Source organism: Trachypithecus francoisi, unplaced genomic scaffold (assembly GCF_009764315.1).
Source record: "Trachypithecus francoisi isolate TF-2019V2 unplaced genomic scaffold, Tfra_2.0 Contig00054, whole genome shotgun sequence".
NCBI lineage: Eukaryota > Metazoa > Chordata > Mammalia > Primates > Cercopithecidae > Trachypithecus > Trachypithecus francoisi.
In genome coordinates this window covers 462,585-484,965 of record NW_022680465.1, presented here as the reverse complement: position 1 = coordinate 484,965, position 22,381 = coordinate 462,585, and the positions used below count along the sequence as shown (strand labels likewise).

Sequence of the window (22,381 nt, the reverse complement as noted above, 5' to 3'; positions counted from 1 at the left end):
TCCACCCATCTCAGTCTCCCAAAGTGCTAGGATTACAGGTGTGAGCCACTGTGCCCGGCCTGGATTCTTTATAGAAATTAATAAGCTGGTTCTAAAATTCATATGGAATTTCAAGGAACCAAGAATAGCCAAAACAATCTTGAAAAAGAAGAACAAGTTGGGGAACTCATATTTTCTGATTTCAAATCTTACTACAAAGCTATACTAATCAAGACAGCATTTACTGGCATAAGGATAGACATATAGCTCCATAAAATAGAATTAAGAGTCTATACATCTATGGTCCATTGATTTTAGACAAGGGTGCCAAGACATTTTAATGGGAAAGAGTAGCCTTTTCAACAAATGGTGTGGGTACATTTGTGTACTCACACACACAAAAATGAAGTTGTTTACTTAAATCACAACATATACAAGAGATAAAATCGATTTAAAAAACCCAAATATAAGAGTTAAAACTATAAAATTCTCAGACAAAACAGAGGAGTAAATCTTAATAACCTTGGGTTAGGCAGTGATTTCTTAAGCTCTGACAACAAAAGCATAAGCAATAGGAAAAAAAAGTGAAATTTCATTTCATCAAAATTAAAAACTTTTGTAAATCAAAAGACATTAACAAAAAAGTGAAGACAACCCACAAAATTGGAGAAAACTTTTGCAAATTACATATTTGATAAAGGATTTGTATCTAGAATATAAAAGAACTATTATAACTTGATAATAAAATCACAAATAAACTCATTAAAAAATGAGTAAAGGGCCAGGTGTGGTGGCTCACACCTGTAATCCCAGCACTCTGGGAGGCCAACCCGGATGGACCATTTGAGCCCAGGAGTTCCAGACCAGCCTGGGCAATATGGTGAAACCCTGTCTACAAAAAATGAGTCAGGAGTGGTGGTATGCACTTGTAGTCCCAGCTACTCAGGAGGCTAAAGTGGGAGGATCAATTGAGCTCTGGAGTTCGAGGCTGTAGTAAGTTGTGATTGTGCCACTACCCTCCATCCTGAGCTACCGAATGACCATCTCAAAAAAAAAAAAAAAAAATTAAGAAACTAAAAAAGTTAAAAAAAAGGCCGGCGCGGGGCTCAAGCCTGTAATCCCAGCACTTTGGGAGGCCGAGACGGGCGGATCACGAGGTCAGGAGATCGAGACCATCTGGCTAACACGGTGAAACCCCGTCTCTACTAAAAATACAAAAACTAGCCAGGCGAGGTGGCGGGCGCCTGTAGTCCCAGCTACTCGGGAGGCTGAGGCAGGAGAATGGCGTAAACCCGGGAGGCGGAGCTTGCAGTGAGCTGAGATCTGGCCACTGCACTCCAGTCCAGGCGACAGAGCGAGACTCTGCCTCAAAAAAAAAAAAAAAAAAAAAAAGTTAAAAAAAATGTTTAAATGAGCAAACAGTCTGAATAGAATTTCTCCAAAGAAAATATATAAATGATCAATAAGCACATAAAAAGATGCTAAACATCAATAGCTACCATGGAAATGCAAATCAATACCACAATGAAATACCACTTCACACATCCAGGATGCTAGAACCAAAAAAAAAAAGATAAAAAGTGTTAGGAAAGAGGTGGAGAAAATGGAACTCTCACATACCGCCGATGGGAATGTGAAATGGTGCTGCCACTTTGGAAAACAGTCTGGAAGTTCTTCCAGTGGTTAAACATAGAGTCATCATATGATCTAGTATTCCCACTCTTAAGTATATATACCCAAGGTATATACACCCAAGAGAAATGAAAACATATGTCCACACAAAACCTTTTACAAGAATACTTATTCACAATCACCAAAAAGTGAAAACAACAAAAATGTCCATCAATTGATAAATGAATAAAATGTGTCATATCTATCAAAGGAATACTATTTATCAGTAAAAACAAAGTACTGATACATGCCATAAGATAGCTGAATGCTAAAAACATATGCTAAGTGAAAGAAGCCAGGCTGGGCACTGTGGCTCATGCCTGTAATCCCAGCACTATGGGAGGTAGAGCAGATTACCTGAGGTCAGGAGTTAGAGACCAGCGTGGCCAACATGGTGAAACCCTGTCTCTACTAAAATTACAAAAAATTAGCTGGGCATGGTGGCAAGTGCCTCAGGAGGCTGAGGCAGGAGAATCGCTTGAACCCAGGAGGCAGAGGTTGCAGTGAGCTGGAATGGTATCACTGCACTCCAGCCCAGGTGACAGAGCAAGACTGTGTCTCAAAAAAGAAAAAGAAAGAAGCCAGTCACAGAAGACCACATATTGTATGATTTCATTGATTTGAAACTTCTAGAGGCCGGGCCGGGTGGGTCACGCCTGTAATCCCAGCACTTTGGGAGGCTGAGGTGGGCGGATCACGAGGTCAGGAGTTCGAAACCAGCCTGACCAACATGGTGAAACCCTGTCTCTACTAAAAATACAAAAAAATTAGCCAGGCATGGTGGCACACACCTGTCATCCCAGCTATTGGGAGGCTAAGGTAGGAGAATAGCTTGAACTCGGGAGGCAGAGGTTGCAGTGAGCCGAGATTGCGTCATTGCACTCCAGCCTGGGCAGCAGAGCGAGACTCTGTCTCAAAAAAAAAGGAACTTCTAGAACAGGTAAATACATAGATATATAAAGTAGATTAGTGTTTGCTTAAGAACAGGTAAATACATAGATATATAAAGTAGATTAGTGTTTGCTTAAGACTGGAGGTGGGAGGCCATGGGGAATGATAGCTACGGGGTGTGATGTTTCTTTTGGGAATAATGAAAATGTTCTAAAATTGATGATGGTGATGGATGCACAGCTCTATGACTAAACTAAAAGCCATTGAACTGTGTATTTGTTTTTTGTTGTTCTTGTGTTTTGTTTTTTGGTTTTTTTGAGATGGAGTCTTGCTCTGTCACCCGGGCTGGAGTGCAGTGATGCCATTTCGGCTCACTGCAACCTCTGCCTCCTGGGTTCAAGTGATTCTCCTGCCTCATCTTCCTGAGTAGCTGGGACTACAGGCACGTGCCACAACGTCTGGCTAATTTTTTGTACTTTTAGTAGAGATGGGGTTTTGCCATGTTGGCCAGGCTGGTCTCAAACTACTGACCTCAAGTGATCTGCCTGCCTTGGCCTCCCAAACTGCTACAATTACAGGTGTGAGCTACCCCGTGCCTGGCCTCCTCATACTATTCTACCTTTGTTATGTTTGACACTTTCCCATAACAAAAGATAGATTTTTTTTTTTTTTTTTTTTTTTTTTTTAGTAACAAGGTGCTAATGCTATGGTAAGGAGTTACAAGGCCAAAATATAGAAGATGATAACCCAAAGAAGTCAGTCTAATACTCAAAATCGCTTTTGGCCTGAGGGAATTTGCCAATCCAGAGGAATTTGCTACCAAAGTGAACTGTACTTCCACGGCCTCAAAGAACTAAGGTAATTAAATTTAGAGCACAGGGTTTTCCAAAACTGGGAACTCTTATAAATCATGCCCCACTTTAAACTTGAAAACCCAATGGGATATATACCTTCAAGGTAAGACATAACCAGAAGTAAATTAGTCCTCTTGCAAGCTTGCAGTCTGACCTCCTATAGTTCAGGGATCTCAGACACAGAACTTGGATTAGGGTAGTGCCAGACAAAGAGCACCACTGGGTACCAGTAAGAAGCAAAGGAAAGTCCTCTGTGCAGAAAGATATCATTTCAGTGTTCAAATTATTTCTACAAAATAATAGTCCAAGTATCCAGCACATGGTTAAAGATAACCGGGCACACAAAGAAACGAAGCAGTATGAGGAAGAAGCACAAAAGAAAGAAAGAAAAAAAAAAAGCGGGCAACAGAAACAGACATTCAAAAACTTCAGACGATGGAATTATCAAATACAGATTATAAAACAATGCTTACTAAGTTTAAAGAAAGGAAACACTGGATGGAAAAAACAAAAAGCAATAGAAATGGTTATCTCAAGGCAGAAGATGGTAAAAGATGGAAGAGGAAAGGACAGAAGTGAGATTTTCATAGTATAGAATTATGTAAATTTTTACATATTTCAAAATAAAATCTAAAAAAAAAAAGTAGCCAGGCACACTGGTGCACACCTTTAATTCCAGCACTTTGGGAGACTGAGGCAGGCATCTCGCTTGAACTCAGGAGTTTGAGACCAGCCTGGGCAATATGGCGAAACTCCATCCCTACAAATAGGAAAAAACTAGCCAGGAGCGTTGGCATGCGCCGTAGTCCCAGCTACTCAGGAGGCAGAGATGGGAGGATCACTTGAGCCCCCGAGGTCAAGGCTGTAGTGAGCCGAGATTGTGACAGTGCACTCCATCCTGGGGGACAGAGACTGAGAACGACACCTTGTCTTAAAAAGAAAAATAAGGCAATCTGTAAAACACGAAAATAAACAGAAATAACAAATGTACCTAACTGCATGTAAAATACAGTATGTGCACCTTACATTTGCAGAAGGATTTAGTCCAGGGGGAAAAAGACCTGCAAACATTTAAAATTCATCTAGTAGCCTCATGTTAGTAGTAATATTAATATTATTAATTTGACACAGGTTTTTGTATATTGTATAAGTTATTATGAAGGTAAGAAAAGAGAAAAAGACAAGAAGAAATATCAGAAAATCACTATACTATAGTCTCTGAAATTCTTCTATGTAATTAAAAAATATAATTCTTACTCAAATATTCAAATCAATCAATATGGTTTCAGAGGCTTATGTATTATTTTCCTCAGCATCTAGTCCTTGACTACATTTCAAAACCTCATCTCCTACCATGTTATAGTCTAACCCAGTGGCTCTCAACTCTTGTTGTATATCAGAACTATTTAAAAGGTGGGTCCTGAATGTCACCCTAGAGTTATTAAATCAGAGTCTCAGCATGGGAGCAGCTAAAGATGTACACTTTGAAAAAGCACCACTGGCTGGGCACGGTGGCTCATGCCTATAATCTCAGCACTTTGGGAGACCAAGGCAGGCAGATCACCTGAAGTCAGGAGTTCAAGACCACCCTGGCTAACATGGTGAAACCCTGTCTCTACTAAAAACATAAAAATTAGCCAGGCATGGTGGCAGGCACTTGTAATCCCAGCTATTCGGAAGGCTGAGGCAGGAGAATCGCTTGATCTTGGGAGGCAGAGGTTGCAGCGAGCCAAGATTGCACCACTGCACTCTAGCCTGGGTGAGAGAGCGAGACTCCATCTCAAAAAAAAAAAAAAGAAAAAAAAAAGAAAAAGCACCACTGGCAATTCTGTTGCTCAGTCAGTGTAGAATCACCGCTCTAGCCCTACAATTCTACCTCATGTTCCTCAAACATGACAGGCTCTAACACAGGGGTCATCCAACCACGGCCCAAGACCAAAACTCTAGCTCAACACCTGGCTTTGTAAATAAATTTTTTACTGGAATACAACTATAACCATTTGTTTATGCTTTGTCTACAGTTGCTTTCATGCTACAATGATAAAGTTGAGTACTCTTGACACAGACCACGTGGCCTGTAAAATCTGAAATATTTACAATCTGGCCCTCTACAAGAAAAGTTTGCTGACTTCTGTTCTATATTTGCTCTGCATCTTCACACTTTTCCTCAAACTCTGTTCTTATCTTGACAAGCTCATGTTCACACTTCAAAATTCCAATCAGCATCATTTCTGCAAATCCTGAACTTAGTGCCCCTTTATATTTTTTCATCATCCTCTGTATTTCTCCTATTATATCACTCATTATTGTTTTTTCTAAGATATCTGTTTAATGACTGCCTCCCTGACTAGATGTTAAGCTCTCTAACGACAACACTCAGAGGGTCTTACTCACTATAGTGCCTGGTTCATTGTATACGTATATTAAAATTTATTCAATGAATATCTCCCGCACCCTGCACACTTTTTTTTCATTTTGTTAAATTTCTCAATGTTCCGGTCTGTTAAGGGAATCCTGAGTCCAAATTCTTTCAGGTTATTTGTAATTCCACCCTGTTGTCTCATCCATGCATTTCAGATACTACCATTTGAGTTCTTCTCCATGTCACACACACATAATGTTGAAAGTGACAGGGCTGAGAATTAAGTCCTGAAAGGACACACACAAACATAAACCCTCCTCCATTGATATCAATCCATTAAATCAGCAGTCTTTGACTAAGATTCTAACTCTAATTGTACTATCATCTAGCCTACATTTTCTATCTTGTCTAGAGGATTCTATGAGAGCTTCCACATCTATGAAGCCTTTCTTTACATGGCACCACCTCTACCCAGGCAGGACTGAACTAATCACTCCCCCATCCTTCTTACAACTGAACCTTTTCTCATTTTGCCACACTGTATGATAGTAATTTGTTTACAAGCCTGTCTCTGCTACAAGCCCAAGCTCTCTTAGAGGACAGAAACTTACTTAAATTAACTGGAATCCCAGAGCCTAGCACAATGCCCAAAATTTAGTTGTTACTTAAAAAAAAATTACTAAACACGTCTTACAATTCAGACACATTAAATTTATGGCATTTCCTATATCCGCCATCACAGTATTACTATACAAAATCTAAAAATTCTTTAAATACCCTTACCTGCAGCAAAAAGGAAACAGCATAACTCAAGAAAGAAGGATGATGGATTATATTTAAACTGTTTTTATATTCAGTCACTCCAGTTTTTCTAGGATTTCAGGGTCAATATATATTCCTTTCCCAAAGGGTTTAGACGTCCACAGGCAACCAACCATTGATGTCAAATAGTGATTAAATTCTTGATAAGTCTTGCTGCTGAAATTGAACTCTGATTTTGTCTAACGGGAAAGAAATAAAAAATTGTCACTATCACCTATTCTCCCTTCCTTCTTATTCCCATCAGGTCATAAATATCTAGACTTAATTTTTAAACAACAGTGATTTAACACAGAGCTTTCTTATTCATACCTTTTGTACCAACTCATTTTTCTTTGCAGCAGTCAAATTTTTACGATACCTAACAGAAAAAACAAACAGAATGAAACATTTAACATGACTTTGAACATAATGCCTTTGAAATGGTAAAATTTTAAAAAAAACCCATACATTTTAAATGTAAATATATGCAAATGTGCATATACACAAATATCCAGTGGTCTAGTTAAGGATTTTATCCTTTTGTGGTACATTCTCCTCAAGTGAAAATTAATAGAGGCTCAATAAGTTGTATACTTAAGTTGTATACTTGACTAAATAAAAAATAAGCAATGAAAAATGCTTTCAATGTTTCACTATTAAAAATTTAATGGAGGCCGGGCGCGGTGGCTCAAGCCTGTAATCCCAGCACTTTGGGAGGCCGAGACGGGCGGATCACGAGGTCAGGAGATCGAGACCATCCTGGCTAATACGGTGAAACCCTGTCTCTACTTAAAAAAAAAATACCAAAAACTAGCCGGCGACGAGGCGGGCGCCTGTAGTCCCAGCTACTCGGGAGGCTGAGGCAGGAGAATGGCGTAAACCGGGAGGCGGAGCTTGCAGTGAGCTGAGATCCGGCCACTGCACTCCAGCCTGGGTGGCAGAGCAAGACTCCGTCTCAAAAAAAAAAAAAAAAAAAAAAAAAAATTTAATGGAATTCTCACTCATAAATGGGAGTTGAATGATGAGAACACATGGACACAGGGAGGAGAACATCACACTGGGGCCTGCCAGGGGGTGGGGGGCAAGGGGAGGAAGAGCATTAAGACAAATACCTAATGCATGCAGGTCTTAAAACCTAGATGATGGGTTCATAGGTGCAGCAAACCACCATGGCACATGAATACCTACGTAACAAACCTGCACATGTATCCCAGAACTTAAAGTAAAATAATTAAAAAAATTAATAGAGGCTCAAAAGCAGTCACTGATAAAGAATATATTTTCCTAATGTAAAAAAAAAAAAGGTGCAGCAGAAAGGATAAAGGGGAAATTCTTGTCTGAGAACTATTAACAACTAATTAGTTTTTAAACATTTTAACCTTGACATAGTCCTACAAGTTATGCCAACAAGGTCTACACTAAGCTGAGCATGGTGGCTCACGCCTGTAACCCCAGCACTTTGGGAGGCCAAGGTGGGTGGATCACCTGAGGTCAGGAGTTCGAGACAAGCCTGGCCAACATGGTGAAACCCTGATCTACGAAAAATACAAAAAATTAGCCAGGTGTGGTGGCAGGCGCCTGTAATCCCAGCTACTCGGGAGGCCGAGGGGGAGAATTGCTTGAATCCGGGAGGCAGAGGTTGCAGTGAGCTGAGATTATGTCACTGCACTCGAGTGATAAGAGCAAAACTCCGTCTCAAAAAAAAAGTCTACACTTATGGACTGAAGAAACTAATTTCAGTCCACAAGTGAAAGAATTAGAGGAGACCAGAAATAATACTTATAGTTTCACATAATTGGCAATAGCTCCCCTTATCTCCCAGAAAATGTTATTTTTACCAGAGAAGCTACAAACACTCAAAGCAATTATCACCAAATGACTAATTTTTCCTGAAGACACAGCAATTAGAATGAACAACGCTGAGTGCAACAGTACCATTGCACAACAAGTCCTTAACTATGAATTTTTTTTTTATTCCGTAGCCACAGCAGTGGAGGAGTTAAAAACAACACAGCTACCATGGCCCCATATCGGAAGGTCATGTCCAAAAGCAAGCCACATTTCCGATTTCCAGAGGCCCTGGCAGAAGATGAGTAGGAATATTTATTGTATTATAGCTGAAAGAGGAAGAGAGAATTATAATACATTGTTTCATAAAATGGTAAAAAGGCTTTGTACCTGTGCATAATAAAACACAGCTGGTTCAGGATGCTGGTATCCAGGCTGAGGAGTGCAGAATAGAAGATCCCAGGAGGAAACAACACCACTAACGGAAGGTTATAATTTATATATATGTCACATACCTTGGAGGAAGAATGATAACATCAGTATATAGAGTATTCCCCAGAACTCCTCAACTAAGTTCACCCAAAGAATCATCAGTATAAGATAAGCAATAATACAACATTAGCTTTGGACATGCCTAACTCCTAAATAAACAAGTAACTACAAGCTTGCTTAAAATATACTTCACCAGGCCGGGCGCGGTGGCTCAAGCCTGTAATCCCAGCACTTTGGGAGGCCAAGACGGGCGGATCACGAGGTCAGGAGATCGAGACCATCCTGGCTAACACGGTGAAACCCCGTCTCTACTAAAAAATACAAAACTAGCCGGGCGACGTGGCGGGCGCCTGTAGTCCCAGCAACTCGGGAGGCTGAGGCAGGAGAATGGCGTAAACCCAGGAGGCGGAGCTTGCAGTGAGCTGAGATCCGGCCACTGCACTCCAGCCTGGGCGGCAGAGCGAGACTCCGTCTCAAAAAAAAAAAAAAAAAAAAAAAAAAAATATATATATATATATATATATACTTCACCAAACATCAACCACACTATAGAGGATTATTTCCAGAAGGCCATTACTCAAATCTTTCATTTTTTTGGGGGGAAAGGTCTTAAAGTTAGGGGGACAGGGTAGATTAAGGAAGTATTTCTTTCTCCTTAAGTCCCATAATACTTACTTATCATATGAGTTAGCTGTCAACCTAGAAAACAAAGGAGCATGCTTCTAAGCAAATGCATAACACAAGACAACTAGGTATTAGTAAAGAGAGGAAGCTGGGAAAAGTGAGACTATAATGGATACTTCATGGATAATATTAAATTGGTGCAAAAGTAATTGCGGTTATTGCTATTGTTTTCAATGGCAAAAATTGCAATGACTTTTGCACCAACCTATAGTTCTGTCCAAGTCATATACTATAAAACAATAAAAGGGTACTAGGTAGCAAGAGAAGTAAGGCAATTGAAAGGTAGAAATGGAGATCTGAAAAAACAAGATATTTTTGGTTTCTGCCAGGGTTGGGAATGGGATGAACAAAAAATAATGCTAACAATAGACTTCTCTCTAGGGCCAGTATTAACACAGGTCAATGTAGTGGTACCTGGCCCTAAATAAAGGCATTTGTTTTTCCCCTTTGTTTAGGAAAGTGAGTTATTCTGGCGAGAAAATAATCATGAACTCCAAAATGTGAGGTTATTTTAATGATGCTAATAAGATCATAGCCCACTTTAATGGTTGTACATAAAATTTAAATAATAAGCCAGTAAAGTGGACAGCCTTCACAAAAATCCAAATGGGGAAAATGTAATGTGTACTACCTTCTCATAGAAATCCAAAATAAAGTGCAGCAAGAAAGTACTGTTGCTCTCCAAGCGCATTGCAGTAGTGGATAACCACCCTACATAGTGGATCAGTTTAGACACAGAGTTCATGGATCCACCCAAAGTTGTCTCTCTGCAATAAGAAATCATAACATTCAGATACAGAGTAGCAATAGTGTTCACAATTTCCAAGCTAAAGCTAAATAATATAAAGCAAAAAGTTGGTGAAGATTTTAAAAACTATCAGTGCTCCAATGTATAATTCACTTTTTTAAAAAAATCACAGTGATTAATCATAAAACTACACTTAGCCCTCCAGGGAACCATTAAGATGAATTCATAGAACATTCTAAGCAATCAGACTCTACTAGTAAATACCAGAGAAATAAAATATTAAGCTCCAAGCAGATATGAAAATTCTCAAGTGAGATATATAAAAACCATTAGAAAAATAGGTATTCCATTAAAAGTTAAGTGGGGAAAAAAAGTTCACATAAAAGTGACATGAAAAATTCAGGGCCGGGCACAGTGGCTCACACCTATAATTCCAGCACTTAGGGAGGCGAAGGTGGGGGTCTCTCTTGAATACAGGGGTTTGAGACCATCCTGGGCAACATGGCAAAAACCCCGTCTTTACAAAAAATAAAAAAATTAAGTGAGGTGGTGGGCATGCCTCTAGTTCCAACTACTCAAGAGGCTGAGGTGGGAGGATCACTTGAGCCTGGGAGGCAAAGGTTGCAGCGAGCGAGATTGCACCACTGCACTCTAGCCTGAGCAACAGAGCAAGGCTCCGTTTAAAAAAAAAAAAAGTTCAAGCCAGGTGCAGTGGCTCACACTTGTAATCCCAGCACTTTGGGAGGCCAAGGCAGTTGGATCATTTGAGGTCAGGAGTTCGAGACCAGCCTAGCCAACATAGTGAAACCCTGTCTCTACTAAAAATACAAAAATTAGCCAGGTGTAATGGTGGGTGCCTATAATCCCAGTTACTCGGCAAGTTGGGCCAGGAGAATTGCTTCGGGAGGTGGAGGTTGCAGTAAGCCAAGATCATGCCACTGCACTCCAGCCTGAGCAACACAGCAAGACTCTGTCTCAAAAAAAAAAAAAAAAAAATTCAGGATAAAATGTGAAAATGAACAAAATCATACAGTAAACTAGAAAAATGAGAACTAATTTATCCCAACCAAATCAAAAGTGATTTAAAGGAATAAACATTAAAATGACTTTAGGAATCATTTCCTATACTGTCAGTAACATTGCAACACAGATCGAAGGAAAACTACAGTACACAAATCAAAACTCAGTTTTGCCTTAATTCCTGAGCTAAAATGCTATTAAACATATTTTCACTTGAATTTGGCTGGGGTCAGTGGCCCACGCCTGTAATCCCAGCACTTTGGGAGGCCGAGGCAGGTGGATCACCTGAGGTCGAGAGTTTAAGACCAGCCTGGCCAACATGGTGAAACCCCACCTCTACTAAAAATACAAAAATTAGCCAGGTGTGGTGGTGCACGCCTATAATCCCAGTTACTAGGGAGGCTGAGGCAGGAGAATCCCTTGAACCCAGGAGGTGGATGTTGCAGTGAGCCAAGATCGTGCCATTGCACTCCAGCCTGGCCTGGGCGACAGAGTGAGACTCCATATCAAAAAAAAAAAAAAAAAATTATATATATATATATATATTATATATATATATATATATATTTTCACTTGAATTCAATTCAACCCTAAAAGGGAATTAGCAAAATTTTTGGCATCTTTTATTCTTCTAGTAAAAAAGCAGATCTGGCTATTTTATATTCTCCCCAGATCAGTGAATGGAGTCTCTTACAGCACATATGGGTATTAGTTCAATCCATCCATCTACTCACCACTGTCCTTCAATCTTTGACAATGTTAAATGGATTAGGAAAAGACTTACAAATTTGAATTCATAGTTTTGCCCTCCTATCTAGGTAGTTAACGATGGTTATGCATAAGGAAAAGAACATGTATAATCTTAAGAGTTTCAGAGATGATGATAACTCTACTACTGCCCACCACGATAATTCAGTGCCAAGGCAATCAAGGAAGGATCAGGAGACCATTCAAATAGGTGAGCAACTACACATAGCCAGCTGGCTATTTGTAAAACTATATCTTTTTTTTTTTTTTGAGATGGAGTCTCACTCTGTCGCCCAAGCTGGAGTGCAGTAGCACAATCTCAGCTCACTGCAACCTCCTTCTCCCAGGTTCAAGCAATTCTCGTGCCTCAGTCTGAGTAGCTGGGATTACAGGCATGCACCACCACACCCAGCTAACTTTTGTATTTTTACTAGAGACAAGGTTTCACCACGTTGGCCAGGCTGGTCTGGAACTCCTGACCTCAAGTGATCCGCTGGCCTTGGTCTCTCAAAGTGCTGGGATTACAGGCATAACTGTATCTTAACTATGATTTTTGGTAGCACTTGGCAACTGTGTCTGAAATAATTTGAAACAATGACGATTGCTCAGAACAGCCTCTTCTGAAGTGTTTCTCCACAAGACACTATTGGCATTTTGGATGAAACAATTCACTGTTCAGGACTGCCTCCTACTTCCCACCCACTGGAGCACATTGAGCATCCCCATCTTCCACATACTAAATGATGGTTGCAACCTCTTCCCAGTCACTGTGACAACCAGAAATGGCCCCCTTTGAGAACCACTGTTGAGAAGTTTTCTACCCTTCTCTTTTTATGATATATAACTACAATTTACTCCTTTTTGACAGTGATATGGCATATGGTCACATGATAAAAATAGGGCATTATACCTATATTTACTAAATAAAAAGAATTATTGAAAACTTGAACTATACTATATAATGCCAAACACTGATATGGCAAGCAAAATTATCCACATGTATCTCCATTTATATAAGAATTTTAGAAAACAGAATTCCTTTTTAAATTGTCTACCTTAACTTATGACACTAATAAAAGAGGAATCCTAAGATTTTTAAAAAGATAATACAGAAATTGTAAGGCAGCTATTTCAGGGGTATCAGAGACTTACATTGCAAGTCGGCCAAAGATTATAGATGCAAACATACTATTTTGTCAAATCTCTTGCTCATCTGGGGGAATAGAAAATGAATAAATATGGGTCCAGGCTCAGCAGCCCACAGAGGGGAATGCAGGTTAGGCAGAACCACAAGTAAAAGAGAGGAATTTCGGACTGGATGTGGTAGCTTACGCCTGTGATCCCAATACTTTGGGAGGCCAAGGCAGGAGGATAGCTTGAGCCTAGAAGTTCAAGACCAACCTGGACAACACAGTGAGACCTTGTCTCTACAAAAAAAAAAAAATTAGCCAGACGTGGTGGTGCGTGCTTGTGGTCAGAGCTCAGAGGCTGACGTCGGAGGATTGCTTGAGCCTGGGAGGTCGAGGCTGCAGTGAGCTAAGACTGCGTCACTGTACTCCTGGGAGACAGAGCAAGACCCTGTGTCAATAAAACAGTGGGGAGGGGGGAAGGTGGAGGTGATTTCAAACATACTATTCTTAATGTAATTTAGATAGAAGAGATTAAATGTTTAAGTGGAATTTCTTTATAATAGTTGTTCTTGGCCAGGCGCAGTGGCTCGCACCTATAATCCCAGCACTTTGGAAAGCTAAGGCAGGTAGATCACGAGGTCAAGAGATCGAGACCATCCTGGCCAGCATGGTGGACCCCCATCTCTGCTAAAAATGCAAAAATTAGCTAGGCATGGTGGAGAGCACCTGTACTCCCAGCTACTTGGGAGACTGGGGCAGGAGAATAGCTCGAACCCGGGAAGCAGAGGTTGCAGTGAGCCAAGATTGCGTCACTGCACTTCAGCCTGGAAACAGAGCAAGATCCCGCCACAAAGATAAGATAAGATAAGATAGATAAGATAAGATAAGATAAGATAAGATGGTGGTTCTCAAACTTCAGCTTGCACCAGAATTATGGTAGTGTTAAAACAGATTACTGGGCCCCAACTCCAGGGTTTAATTCAGTAGATCTAGGGCAAGACCTGAGATTTGCATCTCTAACAAGTTTCTAGGTTATGCTGATGATCCAAGGACCATATTTTGAGAAGCACAGCTTTACAAGATGTTTACTACCCACTAATGCTCCATTTCTTCTAAAAGTGACCAGGTGTATATGGAAACAATGTAATAATAAATATGAAAAATTAAAAACAATTTTCCAGGACTAAGAAGCTTCTATCCTCTATTCTCCTACCAAAGTAGGAAACCACTATAGGGATAAGAACATACAGAAAAATTAGTCTGGGCTCATCTTTTAGCCAGGCTAACTACCAGCTATTTGTAACTGAAGCTAAGGGGAATTTGAACATTGGTTAGATATTTAAAGATACTAAGAACTACTGGCCAGGCACAGTGGCTCATGCTTGTAATCCCAGCACTTTGGGAGGCCAAGGTGGGTAGATCACTTGAGGTCACGAGTTCAAGACCAGCCTGGCCAACATGGTGAAACCCCATCTCTACTAAAAACACAAAAATTAGCCAGGCATGGTGGCATGTGCCTGCAGTCCCAGCTACTTGGGAGGCTAAAACAGGAGAATTGTTTGAACTCAGGAGGCGGAAGTTGCAGCAAACTATCATCACCCCACTGCACTCCAGCCTGGGCAACAGTGAGACTCTGTCTTAAAGGGGGAAAAAAAAAGAACTGCTAATTTTTTAGGTGTCACAATGGTACCATTTTTTACAGTTGAAATGGGAGCTGAGTTTTGCTTAAAAATAATCGAAGAGAAAGGTGAAAGGTATTATAGATGAAAAAAGGTTAACCAAGAGTTGATAACTGTTGAAGATGGGTAATGGGCACAGAAGGGTAACACTGCAGTGTTTTCTCTACTTTTGATTATATTTGCAATTTTCTATAATGTAGTTTGTCAAATGTCAAAAAATAATGTGACTGATAACAGAATTTAGAAGAAGCGGCCGGGCGCAGTGGCTCACACCTGTAATCCCGGCACTTTGGGAGGCCGAGGCAGGCGGATTACCTGAGGTCAGGAGTTCGAGACTAGCCTGGTCAACATGGCAAAACCCCATCTCTACTAAATATACAAAAAAAACGTAGCTGGATATGGTGGCACATGCCTATAATCCCAGCTGCTTGGGAGGCTGAGGCAGAAGAATCATTTGAAGCTGGGAGGCGGAGGTTGAGGTGAGCCGATATTGAGCCTCTGCACTCCAGCCTAGTCAAAACAACCTGATTATGCCATTCCTTGAAATTTAGTCTTTTACTTTTACTTTGAAGGTAAAGCACACATTTAACAAAAACTTAGGGCTCTTATTTTAAACGCCAAAGTTAAGATAAATTAACACACATAACCATAATACAGCACAGAAACATAAAAACAAAGTTGTACGCAAAATTACGTTACAGATTTTTCCAGCTGTCATGAAAATTGGCTTTAAATATAAGAATATATTAAAATGAGTAAACTGAATGAAAGTCAAAGTTGCAAATTCTAATCTCAGCTCCCTAGTGTTTTCTTATATTAACTCTTGAAAGAAGTCACTTAGCAGATAAGGGGTTGCTTTCTGATTTATACAATAGGAACTTAGAGAATTAGTCTTCCTTTCAGGATTGTGGGGGAAGAAGAGTGAAAAGTCACAAAAAAAGTCTTCCAGAAAAGTACTACTAAGCATTTACATGAAAAAATTAGGTTTCATGCCACACTATTAAACATATGCAAACATTTGTATACAGATCGTCTCTTGTGGAAGACCGTTAGATAACTCACAGAGGACTGTTTGTAACAGGTTTCATGTGAATGTCCATAGAAAGCCACAACAGCCAATTCTGCAATAGCTCTTTCAGACTCTGAAGAACACTACACTGAGGGGGACAAAACGAAAAAAGATTCATGAAATCATTCAGACATAACAGTGTTCAGAACTAACAGAGGCTTAGAGATGAAAAGGACCATGGAGATGACCACATCCAATTTCGAACCCAACAGCTGCTTCTACAACACGATTAGTCTCCAGAAGACAGACGAATGCCAAGTACAAGTTTATTTTGCTATTTTCTCTACAAGAAACATACCTCAACAGGACTGCCTAACTTATCAGCCTAGAACAGACTTTTCTCTAAATTACTTCCATTTATAACAACTATTACATCATCAAATAAAAACAGCATCTATATCATCCCCCCTCAGAGAACTTTTGAAGTCGCTACAGATATGAATTCCTCTCCCTTTTTACCTTGTGGTCTACAATTACAATTTGCCACCTTTTTGACGGTCATAAAAATTTATCTTATCTTCTGTGACTTTGAAAACAAAAGCAATTCTAGTCTTTCTTTTCTCAGGCCTTGCCTTGATTTCCCAAGCCTCAATCACATACAAAAACATACAATGATGACATAAATTTGTCCGGGGCATTTATGATGATAAACCATGATATCTATAAATTTGAAAGCAATCCATACCATCCCAAAATCTAATACAGCAAACTTTTCTTAAAAATTCTTACTAAATAATGGCCTACTAATCATTTGAGTGTTTCCAGTAACAGAGTGCTCACTGCTACCTCAGAGAACAGTTCAATTAATATTCTTTTTGATAACTCACATTCAGGTTAGAAGTATGTTCTAGTTGAAAGCAACTCTGGAATCATCTAAGACAATAGTCTACTTCAGTGTCAACCAAGGAATTTTATCATTTGAAGATATTCAAAATTACAATGTTATATTATCATTTTTAAAATATTTTATTTTTAATTTTTGTGGGTACACAGTAGGTATATACAGTGTTATATTTAGAAAACAAAAATCTTGACCAGGCGTGGTGGCTCACGCCTGTAATACCAGCACTTTGAAAGGCCGAGGTGGGCAGATTAACTGAGGTCAGGAGTTCGAGATCAGCCTGGCCAACATGGTGAAACCCCGTCTCTACTAAAAATACAAAAATTAGCCGGACGTGGTGGCACATGCTTGTAATCCCAGCTACTCAGAAGGTTGAGGCAGGAGAATTGCTTGAACCTGGGAGGCAGAGTTTGCAGTGAGCTGAGACCATGGCACTGCATTACAGCTTGGCCGACACAGCGAGATGCTGTCTCAAAAAAAAAAAAAAGAAAACAAAAATCTTGGCCGTGCACAGTGGCTCATGCCTGTAATCCTAGCACTTTGGGAGGCTGAGGTGGGCAGATCCCTTGAGTCAAGGAGTTCGAGACCAGCCTGGGCAACATGGTGAAACCCTTTCTCTATTAAAAATATAAAAATTAGCCAAGCATGGTGGCACATGCCTGTAGTCCCAACTACTTAGGAGGCGGAGCCAGGAGGATCACTTGAGCTCAGGAAGCAGAGGTTGCAGTGAGCCAAGACTGTACCACTGCACACCAGCCTGAGCAACAGAACGAGATCCCACCTCAGGAAAAGAAAAAAAAAAAATATTGGCCGGGTGTGGTGGCTCACACCTGTAATCCTAGCACTTCGTGAGGCTGAGGCGGGCAGATCACAAGGTCAGGAGATCAAGACTATCCTGGCTAACATGGAGAAACCCCATCTCTAATAAAAATACAAAAATTAGGTGGGTGTGGTGGTATGTGCCTGTAATCCCAGCTACTCGGGAGACTGAGGCTACTCACTTGAACCAGTGAGTCAAAGGTTGCAGTGAGCCGAGATCACGCCACTGCACTCCATCCTGGTGACAGAGTGTGACTCCATCTCAAAAAAAAAAAAAAAAAAAAATTCTTTAATTCCCCACCTACCCTACCCCTGTCACCACATTAAAGAAAGGCATGAGGGGCCAGTTGCAGTGGCCACACTTGTAATCCCAGAACTTTGGGAGGCCGAGGTGGGCGGATCACTTGGGGCCAGGAGTTCGAGACCAGCCTGGCCAACATGGCGAAATCCCATCTCTACTAAAAATATAAAAAGTAGCCGGGCGTGGTGGCAGGCACCTGTAATCCCAGCTACTTGGGACGCTGAGGCAGGAGAATCACTTGAACCTGGGAGGCAGAGGTTGCAGTGAGTGGAGATCCTGCCATTGCACTCCAGCCTGGGCAACAAGGGCAAAACTCTACCTTAATAATAATAATAATAAAAAAGGTATGAGGTTTTTATGTTTTATGAGGTTGCAATTAGCCGAGATCATGCCACTGCACTCCAGCCTGGCAACACAGCAAGACTCCATCTAAAAAAACACACACACACATACACACAAACGAACAAACAAATAAGGTTGAGAAACACAGCTCTACCCTACATGTGAACCTTTTCTACATAAATATCCTGAATAGACAGCCATTAAACCTCTGCCTGACCTACTCCACTGTCAAGAAATATATCACCTCTGAAAGTCCTTTATTCCATCATGAGTCTGCTCTAACTGTTACGAGATACTGCCCTATATCTACCTCTGTTCTTGAAGCCACAGAGATCTCCTTTCATGTGACAATCCTTCATATATTGGAAGGGAACCAGAAAATCTTAGCCTTTTTTCCTCCAGGCAAAATATCCCTAGTTCATTTACTATCTCAAGTTGGAAAGCTTCAAGTCATCGTGCGTCCTTTACATTTTATCTTCAGTCACCATATTCTATCAATTTTTTTTTCCTTCAAAATGTCCTACTTGTTCATTTCCTTCCCAATCCCACTGTAACTGTGAAGACCAGGCCTTCACACCTTTGAGGTCACTTTATCCTCCTAGCTAGTCTACCTTATTCTAGTATCATCTCCCAAACCCCAATTCTTTCCCCATGGCTGCTAGACTCTTGTTATTTAAGCACTTCATTCACTGCATCCTCCTTCTTTCCAAGAACTTGCAGTGTACATCTCATTAGCTAAGGAACAGCACCTTACTTTTCATCCAGTAACCTCACTTCTATAAATGTATGCCAAGGGAAGAGTTTAAGAAAAAAACCTATATTATGAAGATGCTTGAGACTGTTATCTATTCCAATAAAAGAAACAAATTAGAAATAATAATAGAGGCCAGGTATAGTGGCTCACACCTGTAATCCCAACACTTTGGGAGGCTGAGATGAAAGGATCATTTGAAGCCAGAAGTTCGAGACCAGCCTGGGCAACATGGTGAGACGGTGTCTCTACAAAAACTTTAAAAATTAGCCAGGTTTGGTGGCACATGCCTGTAGTCTCAGCTACTTGGGAGGCTGAGGTGGGAGAATCCCTTGAGCCCAGGAGTTCAAGGTTACAGTGAGCTATGACCATACCACTGCCCTCCAGCCTGGGCAACAGAACAAGATCCTGTCTCTAAAAAGAGAAAAATAATAATAAATTACTAAATAAATTATGGTACTAAGGACTACAGTGCCACTATTAACAACATTATGATGACTATGTGGAAACATGAAAATTATTATGCAAGGTTAATTATGTATTCCGATTTTTTAATTTATGTCCACTGTTTGCAACTCTATGGAAAATGATAAATCAATAAGGACAGATATTGAAAAATTAACACTCTAAACAAATATAACAACATTAGTGTGGATTTGTGGGGCCTTTCCCATGCAAAATTCTTCAGTGAAAATAAGTTATTTGCTGATAGGCATAACTGACTAGACCCAAACAAAACACACTGAAAATGTGAAAATATTTTAATAGGCTTTAAAAATACTATTCATTTATTAGACTAAGCTGGGTAATCAAGTTATACAATAACAAGGCAATAACTAGTTACTACAGGCCTCAGAAACTAATGTTTAGCTAATTCTACCATATTTCACATTCCTGTTACTCTTACTCACCTCCCAATATGTAAGCCCCTTTAGTCACTTATTCTTCCTTGTCTCTATGCTTCTTGTCCTCTTTCATTGATCCCATCCTTTCCAAATCTCTCAACTGCAGTATCCAGAACCTCTGTTCTGTGGTAACCTAAACATACTCCTTCATATTCTACAAAGTATGCTTTTTTTGTCTTCTTACCTTAATCATATCCTAGCTCTCCTTCACCACCAAACCAGGACACTGTTTCCTCTGAATACATTTCATATCTATCCCACCTTAACAACTAGAAGTAAGCAGTGCCCTATACTAAGCTTCCCACTGCTAATGTGGAACAGAATATTAAGCCCCTTCTTTGAGAAGGTAAATATAAAATCAGAAATAAATCCTACTTTAAGAAGGAAATCAGATTTAATTTAAAAGATAATATACAGGCCGGGCACGGTGGCTCACGCCTATAATCCCAGTACTCTGGGAGGCCAAGGCAGGTGGATCACCTGAGGTCAGGAGTTCGTGACCAGCCTGGCCAACATGGTGAAACCCCATCTCTACTAAAAAATACAAAACAGGCCGGGTGCGGTGGCTCAAGCCTGTAATCCCAGCGCTTTGGGAGGCTGAGACGGGCGGATCACGAGGTCAGGAGATCGAGACCATCCTGGCTAACACGGTGAAACCCCATTTCTACTAAAAAATACAAAAACTGGCCGGGCGAGGTGGCAGGCGCCTGTAGTCCCAGCTACTCGGGAGGCTGAGGCAGGAGAATGGCATAAACCCGGGAGGCGGAGCTTGCAGTGAGCTGAGATCCGGCCACTGCACTCCAGCCTGGGCGACAGAGCGAGACTCCGTCTCAAAAAAAAAAAAAAAATACAAAACATTACGTGGGTGTGGTGGAGGGCACCTACAATCCCAGCTACTGGGGAGGCTGAGGCAAGAGAATAGCTTGAACCTGCTAGGCGGAGGTTGCAGTAAGCCAAGATCGTGCCACTGCACTCCAGCCTGGGCAACAGAGTGAGACTCCATCTAAGAAATGGATCCATTTGATTTTTGTATATTATGGTTTTTTTTTCCATTGCCTTAAGATTGTTTACAAATAATTTGTGAGCTACAGAAAGAATCTTATTAGTCAAACTACTACTAAAAGCTGAATTTGTTAGGCTAAATATTTGATTGCATTTTGCTACAGTCAGTTTTTCTCATGAGTCTGCTATCCCTTGCTTTTCTGAACACAAAAGGTTATCTTCAACTCTATTTCCAAACCATTATTCCTCCTTCCTTGTGTAAAAAACCCTTTCTCCTTTGTTCATACTATCCAGCTACACTACCCTCTATTTTTTATCTTCTCATATCTCTGCTGTCTATCACTTGGAATCTTATCCAGATTCATTGAGGACCTTAGAACTCTGCATTGTGTCCTGCCATCAATACCTCAGTTACACCAGTGACCATGCAAATGATCCCCCTAATATTTCAGCTTCACAGTTCCTTGACTTTGAATCAAATAACCTTCACCTTCACTCCACCTTAGTTACCCACTCCCACAGCCACACAGTAGATGCTGTCATGACCTGAACTGAACCACACCAAAATCTATTATTTTTTTCTTTGTTATAACTTCCTATTCCAGCTTTCTCACAAACTCAACTCCAACTATAGCTACTCTTGTTTCTCAACATCAGAGATATTCAACCCCTTAATTCCTTTTTTTTTTTTGAGATGGAGTCTTGTTCTGTTGCCCAGACTGGAGTGCAATGGTGCACTCTCGGCTCACTGCAACCTCCACCTCCTGGGTTCAAGCGATTCTCCTGCCTCAGCCTCCTGAGTAGATGGGATTACAGACATGCACCACCACACCCGGCTAATTTTTGTATTTTTAGTAGAGATGGGGTTTCACCATGTTGGCCAGGCTGGTCTCAAACTCCTGACCTCAAGTGATCCGCCCACCTCAGCCTCCCAAAGTGCTGGGATTACAGGCGCAAGCCACCGCACCCAGCCAATTCCTTAATTTTTAACCTCCTTTTTCAGGTTTATCAGCCTTCTCCTGGCCTTACTTTCCTATCTAGACTAGACCACACAGCTGATCACAACTCTCTTGTACTCCATTCAACCAGCAAAACCCAAACTGATTCAATCTCATAATTTGCTTTCTCTTCTCCAATATCTAAGTGGAAGAAAACACACAACTGCAAAGATTGGCGCCATTTCAAATTTATGATCACCAACTTCTGCTGGGCCCTTAATGACGCTCAATAATCCTTTTACTTGTCTTTAACCAGCTCTTTTTTCTCCCTGGCTGTCCTAAGCAGCTAACGCCCTCCTGGAGTGTCCTACTTAATTCTATTCTGTAAATCATGCTTCTTATTTTGAGAAATTTAACATTCTTAGGCACATAGTACTTTAATTGTCTTGCCCTTTCTTCTAACTTTACAAATATATCTATATATACACCTATCCACGCATCCTCTCCCCAGTCTTAGAGGATAAATGGTGCCTCCCAATTCCTAACCACCCATTCAAGTAAATCTCA

The 22,381-nt window shown here is 40.6% G+C and overlaps 1 protein-coding gene across 1 annotated transcript in view; it reads right to left on the bottom strand.

Moving 5' to 3' along the window:
• The window catches only part of CENPI (centromere protein I), a 67,736-nt gene that overhangs the window by 9,543 nt on the left and 35,812 nt on the right, over positions 1-22,381 (bottom strand). Inside the window, 6 exon segments of the mRNA XM_033214315.1 lie at positions 6,541-6,629; positions 6,632-6,758; positions 6,889-6,937; positions 8,737-8,861; positions 10,154-10,289; positions 15,909-16,003. Coding sequence (XP_033070206.1) covers positions 6,541-6,629; positions 6,632-6,758; positions 6,889-6,937; positions 8,737-8,861; positions 10,154-10,289; positions 15,909-16,003 — 621 coding nt within the window.